The sequence below is a fragment of the Jaculus jaculus genome, chromosome X (genome assembly GCF_020740685.1).
Source record: "Jaculus jaculus isolate mJacJac1 chromosome X, mJacJac1.mat.Y.cur, whole genome shotgun sequence".
Classification (NCBI taxonomy): domain Eukaryota; kingdom Metazoa; phylum Chordata; class Mammalia; order Rodentia; family Dipodidae; genus Jaculus; species Jaculus jaculus.
Window position 1 is genome coordinate 89,550,202 of NC_059125.1, and position 20,952 is coordinate 89,571,153.

At 35.4% G+C, this 20,952-nt stretch overlaps 1 protein-coding gene across 2 annotated transcripts in view; it reads left to right on the top strand.

Annotated features, from left to right (window-relative positions):
* Positions 1-20,952, top strand: part of Diaph2 (diaphanous related formin 2) — a 915,994-nt gene that overhangs the window by 407,043 nt on the left and 487,999 nt on the right. For both annotated transcript variants that reach the window (XM_045140096.1, XM_045140097.1), the window contains 2 exons: positions 6,418-6,519; positions 17,065-17,304. In XM_045140096.1, the coding sequence (XP_044996031.1) occupies positions 6,418-6,519; positions 17,065-17,304 (342 nt within the window). The remainder of the gene's footprint in view (positions 1-6,417; positions 6,520-17,064; positions 17,305-20,952) is intronic.

Below are 20,952 nucleotides of genomic sequence, written 5' to 3' on the forward strand. Positions count from 1 at the left end.
AAATAAATAAATAAAAATGAACAAAACATATTAAAAAAATAAAAATTAAAAAATAGTCTAATGACAACAAATGCTGGCAAGAGTGTGGAGCAACAGTAACACACATTCAGTGCTGGTGGCAGTATAAGTTGGTACAACCATTATGGAAAGCAATATGGAGATTCCTAAAAAGGTTGACTATGGAGTTACCAACAGACCTAGTCATTCCCTTATTGGGCATTTATCCTAAAAGCTCCTTGCCTCATTTCAGAGAAATTTGTTCAACCATGTATATAGCTACTTATTTCATAATAGCTAAGAGCTGGAATCAACCAAGATGTCCATCATTTGATGAATGGATAACCAAGATGTGGTATGTCCACACAATGGAATTCTACACGGCAGTAAGGAAAAATGACACAATGAAATATCAAGAAAAATGTTTGAACCTGGAAAAGATCATTCTCAGTGAAGTCACCCAATCACAAAAATATATATATATATTGTTGCATGGTCTCACTCATCTGTGGCTCCCAACATGAATCTGCCCAAGATGCTAACATACCTATCTAGTAAGCATCTTGAGGACCAGAGAATAGTGAGGGTGGGACGGGAGGCGAGGGTGAGGTGGGGGACACAAAAATTGACCCAAATGGCAATGGTGCCATAAAATCCTACATCCTAAAGGACAGTCTAAATGGCTGAACCTTCATCAGGTCCTTAGAGGGAACATATGAATCACAGGGCCATGGAGAAGGTATGATGAAGACAAACCTTAATCATCCCATGTATGTCTCTCTCTCTCTCCCTCTTCTCTGTCTTATATTACCTATCTTTTTCTTCCTTCTTTCTGTGGCACTGGCCTATAACTCACAGTACCAACAAGTGGTGAACATCCACAATGATTTGTTGGTCAGAGGAGACATACACGATCTCCCAAAAGAAGGCAGATTTCTGTCAGAGTACTTGGTGACCCACCAAAGTTTAGTGGTAAGACCCTACTGCTGAAGACACCATATGCTGTTGGTATGGAACACGGAGTGACATGGCTGGAATCTGAAAGAGAGGCAGTCCCCAGACAGTTAGCTCATCTAGTGCCAGGTGGTGCTACATGAGTGCCTGGGGTAAAATGAGCAACATCTGTTCATGCAACTCTTGGTCTAAGCTACTCAGCAGCAAACAACCTGATATAATGCTCACACATTTGCTATAGTGGCACACAGCTGTGGTGTTTAACCAACTGCTCTTGATTTGGCTAAGGGATCTGATCAGTGGAATGGAACCTATAGTTGGAACTGTGAAACAAGTCAGAACCATATCCCAAAACCAAGACAACTCTCCAATATCAAGCTCCCACCAATTGATGGCTACAAGAGGGCCTACACCTATTAAATTCTCTCCAAAACAATAAAGGCTATCCTATTTATCTGGTATTGACTTCACTTTCTGTTGGAGAATTTGCTTCTTTTCTTCAGATGAACCCAGATCCTAAGGAGAGAATAAGCCCATCACTACTCATCAGGGACTGAGCTGAAACCAAGAGTCATTGAGGAAAGGAGCAAGAGTACTGCTTCCTTGGTGAACCTAGTACCATCACAAGGGTCAAGGAGATAGACAGAGAGAACATTCAATTCCTACTAAACTAGATATCCAGAGACACAAAGGCTCCCCAAACCTCATCACTGAAGTAGACCTAAAACAAATCTATCATGGTCAGGGAAATTTGTGGAAGAAGGAGTGAAAAGAATGTTAGAGCCACATGTTGGGTCATTATGCACAGAAACATTGCCTCTTACCCATAACTGATGGCTAACCTCACAATTCATGACCAACATTCCCCAACAAGGAGGGTCCCTGCAGAAGGGGGAGGATATCGGGAGGCTAATGAAGATACCACATGGCTGTAAACACACTGTGTACATAACTAATAAAAAATGATGTGGAGAAGTGCTTTGGAAAACAGTCTTCCAGACACAAAGTGGTGTTGTATTTATAACATATCCTTAATATGAGTAGATGAAAACAGAACAGTTGGGCTGGAGAGATGGCTTAGCGGTTAAGCACTTGCCTGTGAAGCCTAAGGACCCCGGTTCGAGGCTCGGTTCCCCAGGTCCCACATTAGCCAGATGCACAAGGGGGCGGACGCATCTGGAGTTCATTTGCAGAGGCTGGAAGCCCTGGCACGCCCATTCTCTCTCTCTCCCCCTCTATCTGTCTTTCTCTCTGTGTCGGTCACTCTCAAATAAATAAATAAAAATTAAAAAAAGAAAAAGTAAACAGAACAGTGACTGGTAGTTAAAAAAAAATCAAGGGTTCACTGGAGGAGGCACAGTGGAATGGGGAAGCAAAACAGTGTATAGGGAAGTGATTTTTATCAAGGTACACTGTGTATTATGCAGAGACTGTCAATAGCTTAAGTATACATGTACAACATGTAAAACTGTAAAACAAAAGAAGTGAGAGGATGAGAAAAAAGTAAACATATAAGTAAGAATTCTGTACCAACCATAAGATCCTCATACAATTGCAAAATACATGAAAATGGATCAAGAAGCTTGCTTCCTGCTGTCTCATGGGCAGGCCCTCTTCATATATTCTCCTCTACCCATCTCTCATTCTAATAAAAACTCTCTAAAGCTTAAAAAAAGAATGGCTAAAGACTGTTCTTATTTTCTTTTTTTTTAAATTTAATTTATTAGTTTTCTTTTCAGCAAATACAGGCAGTTTGGTACCATTGTTTAGGCTCATCCATGATCTACCCCCTCCCAATGGACCTTCCTTGTTGATGTAAGTGGGTCGTGCATTGTGGAGTTAGTCCACAGTTATTGGTATGATAAATGTCTCTGTATATCATGACCCAACATGTGATTCTGACATTCTTTCCACCCCCTCTTCCGCAAAATTTCCCTGAGCCATGTTGGGTTCATTTTTGGTCTGCTTCAGTGCTGAGGTATTGGGAGCCTCTGAGGCTCTGACTCTTTTGATTTGGTAGGAGTTGATTTTTCTCTGTGTTGGTCTCCTTCCCCTTTGTGCTGGTATCCAGTTCATCAGGAAACAGCACGCTTTGCTTGTTTCGCCAATTTTCTTTAGTTTCAGTCGGGCCCCTTTTGAGGTATGTTGGGGCAGCTCTCTCCTTAGGATCTGAATCAATCTGAAAAAGAGAAGCAGAATCTCCAACGGAGAATAAGTTAGCACCTGTAAAATTGAGATAACACTTACTTTTTTGATATAGAGTTTAATAGGTGTAGGCCCTCTTGTACCCCATGATTGATGGTAGCTTGATATTGGAGAGTGGGCTTATGTGAGGATATGATTCTGACTTGTTTCCCAGCTCCAGCTATGAGTCCCATACCATTGAGGGGATCAGTTAGCCAAATCAGGAGCAGTTGGTTCCCCACCATGGCTGTGTGCCACTATTGCACTTGTGTGGGCATCACAACAGGTTATTTGTTGCTAATTAGGTTAGACAATGAGTTGCTTGGACAGATATTGGTCGTTTCCCCCAGTCGCCCATGTAGCACCTTCTGGCACTAGACACGCTGTCTGTCTGGAGACTGATCCTGGCTTTTCCAGCCATGCTGTTCCATTTTACATGTCAGCTCCATATGGTATCTTCAGCAATAGAGTCTTACCACTAACCTTTGGTGGGTCATCAAGTACTCTGACAGAAATCTGTCATTCTTTTAGGAAACCATGTAGGTCTCTCTGAGTAAAAGCTCATTGTGGGTGATGGGTGATAGCCCCATGCTGGTACTGGGAGTTACAGGTCAGTGCCCACTAAGAAAATGAGGAAAAAGATAACCAATATCCAAGAATTAGAGAGGAGAAAGAGAGAAAGGGAGAGGGAGGGAGGGAAGATGTAGAAGATTTAAAAGTTCGACTTGATCCTACCATCTCCCTTGTCTTGTGGTTCAGGTATTTCCTGTAAGGGGCATTTGGTCTGCTTTTTAGGAAGTTGAATTTTATGGTACCATTGCTGTTTGCTTCTAGATTAGTGTTTCCCACCCCTTCGATGCCCTCCCCTCCTTTCCCATCCATCCTAGTGTCTAGTCCATGAGGTGCTTGCTGGGTATGTAAGATATCTTAGGCAGATTCGGGTTAGGTGCTGTAGATGAGTGAGAATATGTGGCAATTTTTTTTCTGTGATTGGGTAGGTTCACTGAGAATGATCTGTTCCAGGTTCAACCATTTTTCCTCAAATTTCTTTGTGTCATTTTTTCTTACTGGTGTATAGAATTCCATTGTATAGATATACCACTTCTTAGTTATCCATTCTTCTAGTGATGGACATCTGGATTGATTCTAGCTCTTTGCTATTACGAATTGAGCTGCTACAAACATGGTTGAGCAAATCTCTCTGGCTTGTGGTTTGAAGGTTTTAGGGTAGATGCCCAGTAAAGGTAATAACTGGATCTGTTGGTATCTCTTTGGTCAGCTTTTTCAGGATTCTCCATATTGCTTTCCAAAGTGGTTGTACCATCCTACATTCCCACCAACAGTGGATGAGTGTTCCTACTTCTCCACATCCTTGCCAGCATGTATTTTCATTTCATTTTTTGATATTTGCTATCCTTATTGGGGTAAGGTGGAATCTCATAGTTGTTTTAATTTGCATTTTTCTGATGATTAGGGATGATGAACATTTTCTTAAGTGTGTGTTTGCCATTTGTATTTCTTCCTTTGTGACCTGCCTGTTCATCCCTTTGCCCCATTTTGTGAGTGGGGTATTTGATTTCTTACTGTTTAGATTTTTTAGTTCTTTGTAGATTCTAGGGATTAGGCCTCTATCAGTTGGATAACCTGCAAATATTTTCTCCCATTCTGTGGGTAATCTATTGGTTTTGCTTATTGTATGCTTGTCTGTAAAGTAACTCTTCAGCTTCATGTGTTCCCATTTGTTGAGTGACTGTTTAAGATTGTGAGCTACTGGGGTTTTGTTTAGGAACTCTTTCTCCATTCCCATATCGTTGAAAGTTTTTCCTATATTTTCTTCCAATACTAGTCATGTTTCTGGTTTTATATTAAGGTCTTTTATCCATTTGGCCTTAAGTGTAGTGCATGGCGAAATGTGTGGATCAATTTCTAAGCATAGTCTTATTCCAGATGTCCCTCTTCTGCTTTGTTGCCCTCCAACCTGCCTTATCTTTAGCCTTCTGTTTACATGTATACTTTCTTACTTCCCTCATCACTCTTCTAGCTTATCTCTTATAAAGGCATTTTAATATGCCTTTAATATGGATTTTGTCTTATATTTTTTTGTAATTTTCACTGTTTTCTCTAACTTTCATGTCAGTAATCATGGATATATATTAAGTTAGCAATTATTCCTTCCTTCTTTTTTTTTAAGCTTAGGGGAAAAGGTACCATTTTAATTCATATATTTCATTGACTTCGTTAGTGAGGTCATATAATCCTGATCTTATTTGGAAATTTCTTATTACTGTTCTAATATCCTTACTTTTATGGGTGTACTCAGTAGATTTTCTATTTGTTTTTGATTCTATTTTAGTCCTTTGTGTATATGTAGGAATTCAACCATTTTTTTCTATATATATGATATAAAGTGTAGGTTTTCCCTATGGGATCACTAAAATAAAGACAAAGCTTGATTTTGGTTGTAAATTATACAGTGTTTTCTTATGAAAATGTGCTGGATTTTAGTAATATGATTAGTTTGTTTTTGTCAGGAGTTTGTTTTCAGTGGCTAGAAGCCCTGCCATACCCCATTCTCTCTCTCTCTCTCTCTCAAATAAATAATTAAATAAAATATTTAAAAACTATATATATATATGTATATATATATATATGAATCTATTTTCAAATATTTTTTTTCATATATTCACTTATTGTTTATTTGAGAGAGATAAAGGAAGAAAGAAAGAAAGAAAGAAAGAAAGAAAGAAAGAAAGAAAGAAAGAGTTAAATAAGGAGAAAGAGAGAATTGGTATGCCATGGCTTCTAGCCAATGCAAACAAACACTAGACAAATAAGCCATCCTATGCATCTAGCTTTGTGTGGATACTAAGGAATCTAAGCTGGATCCATTGGCTTTTCTGGCAAGCACCTTTATTGCTAAGCTATCTCTCCAGACCATGAATAACTTTTTGTAGAGTCAATGCATGATTAAAAATCATAATGAGGCAAGGAGATGACTCAGTGGTTAAAGTTGGTGTTTAGCAAAGCCTGCCAGCCAGGGTTCAATATCCTAGTACCCTCATAAATCCTGATACATGGCATTCATTTGCAGTGGCAAAAGGCCCTCACATATCCATTCTCTCTCTCTCTCTCTCTCTCTCTCTCTCTCTCTCTCTCTCTCTCTCTTTCTCTCTCTCTCTCTCTTGCTCTGCTTTCCCTCTCTTTTTCTTTCCCTTAAATAAATAAAAGTAATCTATAAAACCATAATGATAAGCCACTAATGTTTTATTCTTTTCTTTTAAGAATCTTGTGAAGCATCTTCCTGAACAGAAGGTACTGAACGAATTAGCTCAGCTGAAGAATGAATATGATGACCTCTGTGAGCCAGAGCAGTTTGGAGTGGTGGTATGTATTTAGCACAATGGTCAACAAACTCAAGTAGAACATAACATTGTTACAAACACTGAAAAGAAATACATTTTAATTTATTTACAGGTCAGTCTGAATTAGAGTGAGACCCTACCTTGAAAAAGAAAAAAAAAAAAAAAAACAAGCAAACAAACAAAAAACTAATGCCAAAATGAAAAGGTTAAGGTTAAATAGAAAAATACTGGAGACTAGTTTCTGCAGCATATACTGTGTCAAAAACAATCTAGTATTGGACTAGAAAGATTGCTTAGCAGTTAAGGCATTTGCCTGAAAAGCCAAAAGACCCAGTTTCCATTCTCCAGGATCCACATAGCCTGTTGCACAATGTGGCACATGAATCTGGAGTTTGTTTACAGTGGCTGGAGACCCTGGTTTGCCCATCCCCCCCTTTCTTTCTCTCTCTTTCTCTTTCCCTCTCTCTCTCTCTCTCTTTCTCTCTCTCTCTCATCTCTATCTCTGTCTCCCTTTCTCAAATAAATAAAATAAACCAAGTATTTTCTGATTTCTTACAGGGTATTGTGATTGAAAGCTTGAAATGTACTTTTTAGATTAGGACAAGTTTAAGTATGCCTTGTATGGTTAAATCGTCACATGTTAAGTTATTATTAGAGTGAATTAATTTTCTTTATCCCCAATTCTTTCATGTGGTGTAAAACAACTGCATGGAAATAATGTATTAAAGAACATGGTTACATATCTTCAATATTCCCTAAACCTGTTATTCAAGCAATTTCTTTTAAAAAAATAATAAAAAGGGCATTTTTTAAATTTAATTTGTTGCAATAAATCCCATGTTTTTACTTAATTATTTAGTACATATTTGTTTTTAGTGTGAACATGCAGTTCCATTATGGTTAGCTACCAGGATTCCTCCAACCTGCTGACCATTTTGTGTCAGCAAACGAAGATTTTTTTTTAATTGCAATTAGACCTTGTAGTCAAATAGGTTCTCCTCCATTCAAAATATCCCAAAGCTCTTAAAATAGTCTTATAGGGCCGGTGAGATGGCTTAGTGGTTAAAGTACTGACTGCAAAGCCTAAAGCCAGATGCACAAGGTGGCACATGTGGGTGGAGTTCATTTGTAGTTGCTAGAGGCCCTGGTATGCCCACTCCCTCTCTTTCTTTCTCTCTTTCAAATAAATAAAATATTTTTATATTAGAATTGGTCAGTTTTGGTACTTTTCAATTTAAATTTTCTGTTTAAAATCAAACTGTGATAAATGGTGCCAGGGATAGGATTCCTTCCAGTGAGTTGTTGGCCAGGGAGGTGATGCCCCCAAACATTACAGGCTATTGCCAAGGCTCTTGGTTTCCCACCATGTTTAGTGACAAGACCCTATTGCTGAACATTCCATATACTTGGGCTGTAAAAAATAAAGTGATAGACGGGAATGAGTATGTTTCTTCTGAGCTTGTGAAGTAATTGGTTGTCCTTTTGAAAACTCTGATTCCAAGCCCAAGTTTTTTTTTTTTTTTTTAGGATAGAAAGATTCTGTCCAATACTTGGGGAAAATCAGGCTTGTATGTTTGGTATCAAGATAAAAATAACATATATAATATGACCTGGGGGACTTATTTCTCTTATTTTTTAAATTAAGTAAACAGATTTTATGATATTTTTAAACACAATAATAAGAAATAATAGTGGTAAACAAAATGTCTTGAAATTTAAGCAGTTCAGGTTCATATTATAATTTTAAGAAGGCTGTGAACCACTTGAGAACTCAGCTGTGTCATGATTGTTATGAGTGTTACAGTAGGTACACTATACAATTTCTATGAAGCCATTTTTTTTTTTAAATCTGAGTTCAGTTTATCTTGAAAGATGTATTAGTTTGGTGAGCAAGTCCTTCAAGAGGAATATCCTTGGTACCACATGGAGGAAATGAAATCTGGGGACATAAAAAGCAATATACCTTCTGAACCAAAGGCAAAATAGAAGATGGAAGAGATTTCTTGTTTTTGTACATAACCATAAATAATTTTGAGGCTGTGGCTACATCAATTCACCTAGTCCCTTAATTTATTCTCACTATACTTAAATACATGTCTGGAGGGAGGGGGAGTCAAGGACATTGTAGAACAGTGTATTCCATCTGAATTATATAAAACAGAATCCATCAGAATTTGACAAAATCTTTTTAGGTAAATTCATTTTAAGGAAAATATTTTTCAATGATTAATTCTCCTTAGTCTTTATAGAAGATTATTGTGCAGTGCTTAGAACATATGTAACATTGACTCAACACTACACGTTGGACTATATTATAGGTTACATTTTAATTGCAAGTGTGAGTCAAACCTTTAAGAAAAAACAGAAAAGAAGATTATCTAAAAAATTATGTTGCAGTCCAGTTCACACTGCTGGTAGAAATCACCCAACCATGAGCAACTTGTCAGAAAAAAAGAGGTTTACTTTGGCTTGCAGGCTCTAGCAGAAGCTCAGTTTTTGCAGGGGAAAATGACAGCATGAGCAATAGGTGGATATCACCCCCTGGGCAACATTGGCATAGGGAAATTGGCTATAACACCCATAAGCCCACCCCTAACAATACACTCCCTCCAGGAGGCTTTAATTCCCAAATTTCCATCAGCTGGGAACCTAGCATTCAGAACACTTAACTTTATGGGGGACACTTGAATCAAACCACCACACATTAGCAATAAAATTATTGCTATGAATATTCTGAAATACTTTTTAATGCATAAACACACATCAACATCCTAAGGTGAGGACACCATTACGGGAAAAAGTGGGACTATTTGCACCAAGAAAGGCTCAAATTAGAGTTTCGATGCTTTATTTCTGTTTACCCAGCAAGTATGTTACCTAGCATATCTTCTTTTCAAAGGATATTAATGGATATGAATGAATACATATTTCTCTTTATTTCTATACCAAATCATTCAGCATCCATCTGATTTATTAAATATAACATTGCAACCTTCTCATTCTGCCTCTTGTTGCACACCATTCTAATTTTCTTTTTCTCCATGGGGGAGGGGAAAAGAAGTTGTATAAGTTGTTTAGATTAGTCTACAACTTGTGGACAACAGCCATCCTTCTGTTTCATCTTTCTGAATAGCCAGAACATCAGGCATATAACAACACTTGCTAGGCCTTAGGACTTGTTATTACTCTGAGGATTAAGCCCAGAGGCTCTCTCATGCTAAATGAATGCTACAGTACTAGTTGTATCCACAACCCCACATATTCTATTAATCCATTCTTTTTTAAACATCAGAAAAAGTTATGTTCATTTATTCTTACTAGTATTAATATTACTATTTTATTGCCAGAAGTGAAAATATTTTGCAGGCTTACTGTTTTATTTCATGCTAAACATTTTTTTACTCATATCATTTTACATGTTTTGAGAAGTGGTGTGAGGTTCACACTGTTATTAGCCAGATGCTACTGATGAGGAACAAATGACCAGGTGGTTAGATGAATTAAAATGTGTGATTGACCTAAGGTCTCTGCTAGCTCTGGCCCTCTCTCCATTTTCTATCATTAGCTTCTTTAGAGATAAGTCTCCATTTGCTCTCTACTTCCTTAATGTTCTTTCACTGTTCATCTAATAGCAATCAGGATTTTGCCTTAAATGATACATCATTATTAATCAAGGAAAGGACATTAATTACCTCTTAATCACAATACTCTACAGTACTGTGTCTCCATACACTCCTTAGTATATACCATTTAAAAATTTAGTCTTTTCTCAAATGTTTTATTTCTTAAACAGTCAAAAGTTTATTGCTGATTTTATTTATCTAACACTGGCCAGTACTCTATAGGATTTTCATTACTATATACCTTCCTGGTTGATAAAACATTATCTTCAGCTAGGAAAAAAAAAAAACAAACAACATATATATATATATATATATATATATATATATATATATATATATAATCAGAAGTGAGATTACTTCTGAAATAGTAATTAAAATAATAATAAGAAGAAATATGGAAATGTTAAAAACTGGCAAAAATTCTGAAAATAAAACTTATATGGCAATCACTACATTAGTGAGCTTTCTCTACCATTTTAATTATTTTTAAGCGTTCACGTACTTGGATTTGCTTATAATCACATATAATCAGGGGTGCAGTGAAGTGGGAGAGAAAACAAAAGAAGCAAAAATGAACCAAAAGCAAGGTAGAAACCTTTCCCCTGCATAGATGGAGACCTCCTGAAAAGAAGGACATGCTACTTCCCACACCTTCTGTGATCAATAATCTTCTTCTTTAAGGAGGTAGATTGGCTGCATAGCTTCCCACTGACTTGTCCTCCAACCTGCCTCCTACAGAATTGAATTTGGTACATCCATTGTAATTATGTGCTGTACCTTTACTGGAAGAAAAGCTGAGATCTTTGAAAGCTCTGGCAGTTAGAGCCCCAGCAGGAGTTTTTAGACACTTCAGAGTGTGTTTGCAGCTCAGCTGTTCTCAAAGCTCAGAGCTATAGAAATTCCCACTTGTCGTGCACTGGGGATGGAGACCCATACTGTGTGTATCTATTATACTAACACATCTTCTGAGAATAGAAGGCAATAATTAGTTATCTTAGTAATCGTTGCTTTTGTTTTCTGACTTCAAAATTACCCATATTTTTCAATTTAACATATTCTGAAGCTATAATCTAACAAAATGATGTTTAGATAGCCTTGTACATAAAGATCTGTATATTGAAAGCACATATTATGTTTTATTACTGACAGATTATAGAATTTTTTCCTAAAATACATAAAGTTGGAAAGAAAAAACTTATACCATTACTGTCCTTTTTTCTTTTCTCTTTAAGCCTTGTAAGTGCTTGTAAGACTGTGCAACACTAATATAACCAGGTGAAAAGGACATGCTTGAAAGCTTTTTTTTTTTTTTTTTTTTTGTTTCTCCCACAGGTCATCATAGGTAGAAAATTGTAAATCCTCTGTTCTGTTAATATGAAATCATTTTTGAGGATCACATGTTCATTGTAAAAACTCACATTTTTCTTCATTATATTGTATTGCCTATGTTCAGTATCTTCATATGTCATGCCCTGATTGTATCTGCATTCATCATTCTTACACATATGAATGCTAATTCATACTTCTGAGAAAAAGCAAGTTTAATAATTTTGAGATCAGGTAAAAGAAAATTCACCATGACTCATTTTCAAATCCCTTTATGTATATCCCTACTCATTTCACAAACTTCTCATAATAATCCATTCTCATGATAGGATTGTTTATTTCTATTAGTTTTTACAATAAAACAGGGTGAAATAAACCCTCCTGAAAATTGAATATCCACAGTAGGTGTGTGGATGTCAATCAATTTTGCAATTGATTGCTTTTTATTAAATTTAAAAAGAATAAGAAATTGTTCATATTTTCTCCATTTGTCACTAATCCCTAATACGATAGCACAGTACCACCGTAGTTTTAATATCCTTTCATTATCTCAAATAGTTTTCAGAAGAATATTTTGAAATTCTTCTTCAACTTCTTAGTGTGATTTTTTGGAGTTTATAGTGTCTTTGGGGGCACACATTGTTATTGTGTTCTATTCCAGTCTAAAAATGAGTAGATAGTTCTCAGTGCATAATTTCCACATAGTACTATCTTTGGGGAAATATTCTCTATCCGAACATCATTATTTTTTCTGATGTAAACTCACTTTTCAACATTATTTTTTAAAGCTTCAATTCACAGATTAGCCATGGCCCTCGTCTCTCATGATATTTGCCATTCACTACATTCAGCAAGCATACTTGTATTGATTATTTTGTCTGGTACTGGTTGTTGTACAGTGGTTGCAGTGCTATGTGGGAGAGTTTTTAGTCTTGAAGAGATTATTGTTCATTAGATAATTAAAAAAATCTCATAAAGGAGGATCACAAATGTCCTGCTTTATTTCAATAATTCTATGTAGAAATTTACTCAGTAACTGGCTATGAATTTCACCTTTATAACAGTTCTGGTTCTGCCTGCTTACAGAACACAAATCTATCTTTCATTGTTATTTATTTTTCTTTGAGGTAGGGTCTCACTCTAGCCCGGCCTGACCAGCAATTTACTATGTATTCTCATGGTGGCCTCAACCTCACAGCAATCCTTTTACCTCTTCCTCCCAAGTGCTAGGATTAAATGCTTGCACATAATGTCTGGCTCAAATCTGTTTTTTAACATGGCTTTGTTGATTTCCTTAGTTATAGTCAAAGAAACAGAATTATTCTGTATATCATGGATAGTAACTCCTAATAATGTATTTGGGTAAAAATTCATATACTGGTTATAATGAATTTATAATTTTGATATTTTGAAGAGAGAAAAGTTTTTATTATGTTCAAATATGGTACACATGAAAGGTATATTTCCTTGCATCGTATAATAAAAGATGATGTAATTAACCCTTAAGGTTACATGCTCAATTTGGTGATCTCCTTCTGATCCATACATAATTGTTTATCCTGCTGCCTTTTTCTTTTTCCTGTAGATTCTTCTGATACCTTGGTATTAGATTAGTATTCACCAGCTTTATAGATATAAAATGTATACAATTCAAATTATATAAACAAAACCTTTGTAAATCTTTGGGGAGATAACCCACTTGTAACACTGTCAACTGAAGCTGTCAATGCACTTTTTTATTGTTTAATATAGTGCAGATCAGCTAAAGAAATGTGAGTCACTTGATGTGATTTGATAGACAAGTGCTTCATAACACAAATAAATCCCCTACATAATACAACCCCCTGGTCAGCATCCTATAGCACTTCATCGAATGAATTATAAAACAAAGGATGCCAGTCAACAAAAATGCTGCAAGAGACCACAACAAAATACAAACATACATTTAAGCAGAGTTTCAGATTTATTTACTTATATCACTCAGGTATACTCAAGTGCCTCTATGAGACATGAGCCTTTTAATGGTTGTATTTGTGGCTAGGGATATAGCTCAGTGCTTCCTATTATTTCTAAGCTTAGTTATCCATGCTTATCTTTTGCACAGGTAAATCCTCTGGTGATGGATGATTCAAGTCTTTTATCTATCAATATACTCTGATCTGACCATATAAGTTCACTTTTAGCAATTGTAAAAATGCAGTTATGTGTAAAACATCATAATTGGTGGCTACTGTTACGGAAAGTTCCCAGAAAGCTTCCTGTCTTCTATTAGTCTCATAATTTTATAAGAATGATAAGATTTCTAATTGTAAATGTATATTATAAATGAAAAGTGGTGAAATGGAGTACAGCACCATGTTTATAATATGCCTAATTGATAACGGGCTGCGTTTTTCACTGAGTCCAGAAGAAGCACACATTCCTTAAATGTGAATGAGTAAAGGTTTCCCTTGGGTTTGGGGAAGAACTAAAACAAACAAACAAACAAAGAGCCTGGTTTGTGTTTACTTCTCTCTGGGAGTTTCTGAGGATAAATACAGAGGGTAAGGAAAAGAACAGCTGTTGCTTGAAAGTGCTTACATAATGTTCCTTGATATGATAGGAGCTTTACACATACAGTCCCATAGCTTAATAAAAAATGCATAAACAATCTAATAAAGAAATTTCCTGAAGAATAAATAAAGACTTAGAAGAATTGTATACTTTGCACTGTAACAAATGACTACATAGTGTCAGTACTATATAACTGTAAGGGTTTTGTTTCTTCCATAGCCACTTACCACATGGGTCTAGACAATAGAGACATTTACTTTTAACTTTCTTTTGGGATTTAGGGAGGGGAAATCTCTTGTAGAATGCCAAGCTTAGAATAATTTAGATGGGGCTCTGAATATGGGTTAAAACTGGTTCTGAAGTGAAAAGAGCAAAGAGGTGCCGGGCGTGGTGGCGCACGCCTTTAATCCCAGCACTCGGGAGGCAGAGGTAGGAGGATTGCCGAGAGTTCGAGGCCACCCTGAGACTACATAGTGAATTCCAGGTCAGCCTGAGTCAGAGACCTTACCTCGAAAAACCAAAAAAAAAAAAAAAAAAAAAAAATGGTTCTGAGTAGGATAGGTTGGATGACCCAAGGTTTCTGTGTCAGGTCACATCTTCACATTATTATATTATAACTCTAAATATAATGTTTCCTTTTTCTTCTAATTGTTAATTGTAATATAGTCTCATGTAGCTCAGGCTGACCACCAACTATCCATGTAGTTGTGGATGACCTTGAATTCCTCATATTCCTGTCTCTAGCTACCAAGTAATGAGGAACTAAGCCTGCGCCATCATATCAGTTTCTACGAATCTTCTTATTTCATCATTCTCCTAATATTATGATTACCATTTGTATAAATAATACTTTATTTTGCAGTCATTTATTTTTGTCTTTTATCATTTATCACCTGCCATGTATCAAAACTTGTTGTGTGGTGAAGGAATGAAGAAAATTATTATGACATATAATTTGTTCCAGAAGTTAGACCAACTGAAGGTGTTTTAATACCCAGGGCTAGCTAGCACTTCCCCAAGGTTAATTTCATTGCATTCCTGGTTTAACATTGTAAATGAAGACAGTGCTTGTCATGTATGAAGAACTGAACATTAGGTAGTAACTGAGTGCTGCTAAAATCAACCAGGTAATATTTAAATGTGTAAACTACACAATACTTTGTGGTAGATAGACCTTAAAGTACAGTCCTGGACATTTTTTTCTCTCCTTTCTACATACTCGCCTCCAAAATGATATTGTCTCCCATATCGTTTATTCCCATACTATCCAGATCCACCAATTCCAGTAACTATTTTCTCAAACTCTGTCGGGTTATTTTTTCATTCCTATGAGAAAATACCTAACAGAATCACCTGAAAGCAGGCAAGATACATTTTGGTTTATGGTTTTAGAGGGATTCCATTCATCTATCATGATAGTAATATGGAAGTCATGGTATAGCAATACAGTTCATAATGACAAGAAGTGTACAGTGGAAGCTGTTCACATCACAGCAGATCGGGAAGTAAAGAATGTGACAGGAATATCCAGATATAATCTTCTAAGGACTGCCCCCATTCACTCTTCCATCTGCTTGGCTACTTCTCTCAAGATTCCACAGCCTTACAAAACAGTGTTACCAGTGTGGGAACAAGCACTCAAAGCATCAACTCTCAGGATATAACAGGAAACTACTTTGCCCTTTGAATATATACAGCCACATATTTTGGAAGATGCTGCCAAGCCCAATGCTGAAGAAGCTGTCAGGAGGGTCACATATTCAAGGCTAGCTTGGACTATGTAGTGAGGCACTGTTTATAAAAGCAGACTTTTATTTATGTTTTCAAATTATATTCATGCTAAATACAGATATTTTAGTACCTACTTTTGCTTAACATTTGTATTTTTTAATTTTTTTGTTTATTATTTATTTATTTGAGAGTGACAGACAGAGAAAGAGGGAGGGAGGGAGGGAGGGAGGGAGGGAGAGAGAGAGAGAGAGAGAGAGAGAGAGAGAGAGAGAGAGAGAGAGAGAGAGAGAAAGAATGGGCACGCCAGGCATCCAGCCACTGCAAACGAACTCCAGATGTGTGCGCCCCCTTGTGTATCTGGCTAATGTGGGTCCTGGGGAATTGAGCCTTGAACCGGGGTCCTTAGGCTTCGCAGGCAAGTGCTTAACCACTAAGCCATCTCTCCAGCCCAACATTTGTATTTTTAAAAACTAAACTACACTTGCAAACATAAGCACAATTATTCTGTTTATTAATTTCTTTTCATTCTTTGTGCATATATATGCTTGACCCAACTCTGAAAATTCATCTAAATGAAAACCAATTTGGAGCAATAGGAAACTAAAAATAAAACATCATTATCATTGGAGCTGGAGCGATAGCAATTGGAATACAACAAGTGTACCCATACTCTAAAACAATTCGTTAAAACCCAAGTTGAACTGCTTTAATGAAAAACAAAACAAAACAAAACAAAAATAATGTACAATTCTGAACAATGTACCTGAAGTAAGTCAATAAGATTTTATCATAACCTAATAACAGCATCTTTCACATAGGTTAAATTCTTTAAAACATATATAAATATTCAATATGGTCTATAATTAGAAGTCTTAGACTTAAAAACTGTTCAGTGTTTAATTATACTTCATTTAAATTTTTCAAGCATCATAGGGATAGATCATTTCTTAGGATATATTCCACTAATATTTTCTATCATCACATTTTGTTAACTTGAACACTGTTGCAATTTTGACAACTGAAGATTTTACATTTAGTGTACAACAGATGTTCAGTTTCAATAGTGTTTTATTAAATTAAAAGGGTTACTCGGTTAAAAAAACTGATGAGCCATTTCTTTGGAAAATGTAAAATAAAATTATATATATATATATACTCATATATATGTACATGTATATATGTACATTTATATATGTACATTTATATATATACATATATACATATGGGTTTCTGTATGCATATACATTTACAATATTGTCTATAAAATGATCTTTGGTAAAGGTGAAATAATAATGTTTAAATAGCCATTCTCATAAAGATTCTTTATCTTACAGATAAGCACAGTGAAAATGTTGCGTCCTCGCCTCAATAGCATTCTTTTCAAGCTTACCTTTGAAGAACACATAAATAACATCAAACCCAGCATCATGGCAGTAACTCTTGCTTGTGAAGAACTGAAAAAAAGTGAAAGCTTTAACAGACTTTTAGAGTTAGTTCTTTTGGTTGGAAACTACATGAACTCAGGCTCAAGAAATGCCCAGTCTTTGGGTTTTAAGATCAACTTCCTTTGCAAGGTAAGGTTACCTTTTAGTATAATAATCTTCTTTTATACTTGTTGTATGTCTCTCCAAAAGATATTTGGATAGTTGAATTGAATGAGGAGAGATTTTTTTCTTTGAATAAGCTTTTTTATTCTGCTCTATTAAAATAATAATTATCTGGGTGTGGTAGTGCACGCCTTTAATCCCAGCACTCAGGAGGCAGAGGTAGGTGGATCATCATGAGTTCGAGGCCACCCTGAGACTGTATAGTGAATTCCAGGTTATCCTTGGCTAGAGTGATACCCTACTTTGTAAAACCAAATAATAACAATAATAATAATAATAATAATAATAATAATAATAATAATAATTGCTAGGCAGTGTTGTAATACAAAGTTCATACTGGTTTTCAAGTGCATTGTTTATAACCTGAATAATGAAGAAAGAATGCTAATTTCATTAGACTATTATTACTATTATTTTGAAATTTACTTTTAATATTTGTGTGTGTGCATGCATGTGTGTGTATATGCGTGCTTGCATTCATGTATGGATGCACTTGTGATTCTTTCTAGCACAAATGAATATCCAAGTGAGTTTATGTGGGTGAGTGTGGTGAACCCAAGTGAGCCTTCTTTGCAAAGTGGTACACTTAACCATTCAACCATCTCTTCAGCCCAATTTTTGGATATAATTCTCATGAAGAAGGGAAAATTGAGACAGAGAAGCCCAAATATGACTCTACTTGCCCAATCTAAGCAATGAGTAACCACCTTGTTTAAGGAAAGACTCTGTCTCTTATAGTGAGAAAACTAAAGAGATTTTAATGTGAAGGACTAATGAAGCTGGTATTGAAAATTACTCTGAAAACAATCTTTCTTTGACAGTGCACCTTGTTATCACTTTTTTTTACCCTCACATGTGAAAACATTGATAGATTTGGTTAATTGTGGGAGCATACTAGAACAAAAATTCCAAATCTAGGAATGAATATGGATTTCTTCATTATTCATGCATTAATGCATGCACACTATATATACATGGACTAGCATTGTAATATGTGCCAACAATGATTTGATTTTGACAATGGTGACATCATAGATGTAAAGACATGTGAATAATATATGTATTGGTATTATGAGTATCTCTTTACTCTGATGTTTCTTTGAAGGGTATGAGGAAAGGCAATATGGAAAGTAGACAAAATAATCTGAAAATTCCATATGTTGTCTTCCCTCTGTCTTTTATATCTTCCTGTGATAAGGGAGAAGACATCAAATTATTACATGAAACTGGGGTAGGGATAACTATGTGATTGCAATAAATTAAAATAAATCATAGTCAAATGGATAAGATAAAATATTAAGGTTTTATTTCAGTGAATCTTATATACTACATATCTCATAAAAATGGAATTTTCATTTGCAGAGATGCTACTTGATTGGAATACATTTTCTTTGTTTGTTTGTTTGTTTGTTTGTTTGTTTGAGGTAGGGTCTCACGCTAGCTCAGGCAGTCCTGGAATTTGCAGTGTAGTGTCAGGGTGGCTGTGAAGTCACGGTAACCCTCCTATCTCTGCCTCCTGAGTGCTGGGATTAAAGGTGTGCACCTCCATGCCTGGCTTAGAATATATTTTTATAAATGTAATTAATGAGTCTACAATATTTTGGGGGTTATAAAAATAGTATACATTAAATAATATAATTTTACTTAAGATATCTATTAAATATTTGATTCATATAAAATATTTTAAATAACCTACCAAATTTAACAAATATGTCTCCTTTTAAATTGCCTTACTTTCAGTTTATTCAAATCATTTACTTGAGCTGATTATCTTAAAACAAAAAGAAGTAATTTACACAGAGAAACAAAAGCGTATGTTAATCTCATAATAGTATTTTATAGATGCATCATATCTTTTGAAGAGAGGCTTCTTCCTGTCATCTTTCTGTCAAATAAAAGTTTTTCCATACATCACTGATCTGACATCTATCACTAGAGGTATGCTCAAAGAATTCAGCACAAAGGTTTTTGCCAACTTCAAATAAAATATTGTCTTAGGGGAAATACTATCATATAATAATAGGTGTTCTAAGAGAGAAAGAAGAATTTAAAATACCTCCCCCCAGCAGACACGTACTTGTTACTAGGATTCTTATCTCCTGGAAAATGCTTGTCATTAATAAAGAGAAATATCATACACATGTATAATATTCCCATAATGTGTAGGGAAAGGGATGTTTCTGGAATACGAAGGTTTCTGAGTAGATGTAAATGTCTAAATTGGCATAAATTTACTGAAGTACAGAGAATAGTTAGCTTAGGTCTGGAATCTATTCAAAATGGAATTAACTAACTACTTGAATATGACTGTCAACAATTACTATTAAATTTCCCTTATAAGAAGACCATATGTAAACTGACAAGATTTGGCACTCTTGTAGGTGAAAATCGCTTCATGATAGAGATTCAGCTGATGAGGTTATAACATTGCCCTTTTCTAGCTGCTCTGATAGGAATTCTGGTTTTTTATACTTTTTCCTTGTCTGCAAACCAGAATTTGATTTTTTGGTCTTGCATTTCAATAAAGACTTTTGAATCTGTTTAGTAGATTCCAAAAAAAAAAAAATAGAAGAAGACCATATAGATGATTTTTTTCTTAATTTTTCCCTTAAAAATGCATGAGAAATTCCTCATGTAGAACACTAACTATGCTTTAATCATGATAGAGTTTCCTTACCTAAATTTTTCTGAAGATATTTTCCCCCCTCTCAGATTTAGATATTTTAATGCTCTATTTTTTAAAAAGCTACAAAATGCATTAAAATAATCACCTACTGAGAAAGGAACCATGATGCAAGCAGGTAAACTTACCAGATATATCTTTCAGCAAGTAATATAAAATATCAGATGGTCACAATTGGCTGCTATGATATTTGGGAAGTAAAGGAAAACAGATGGGTTAACCAAAATGTCAAATAACACTAATGGGTACCATTATTATAAGTACTACCCTCACCAACAAATGCTTTGTTAATTTCAGTAGTGAATTATCATTTTATGAGTTACCAGACCAGTGTGCTGAACTGTAATAAAAATTATTTCAATAAAATGAGTTCCCAGTTTTATCTTGGCCTGTACTTTTCTGTTGGTTATTACAATGTCTCACCAATACCAATGTTGTAGTCCAGGGACATTTGTTATTTTTTGTTTTTTGTTTTTTTTACATGTAAGAGCATATATAATCTGGATAAAAACTAAATATTTAAAAATGCCAAATACTCTCTCTACACTAAGCTTTGTGGCTATATCAGATATTTATTTTTATTCAGCAAAATAAGACTGCCTGATTCCAGAGGGGGGAAAAAAATGAATTTATTGGAAGGGTCTGAGATAGATCAGCCACAAATAGGAGTAAAGTTAAAGAAGTTGGCATTTAAAAGAAAATCCACTGTGGAAGCTTAGAGAATTCATGTAGCATAACCAAATTCAAAGTCTTTTAAGGGTGTTGCCTTAGGGATGCATCAGCTTCGACCATTTGCCCCCGCCCCTTCTTTTTGCTATATTTGATTCAGATTCTAATTAGAGGCCAACTAACCTCATATGAACTAATAAAACATTGCTTATCCAAGGGCAGGCACAGAACCTTGGTCAACAGTACTAGCATGGCTACCTTTA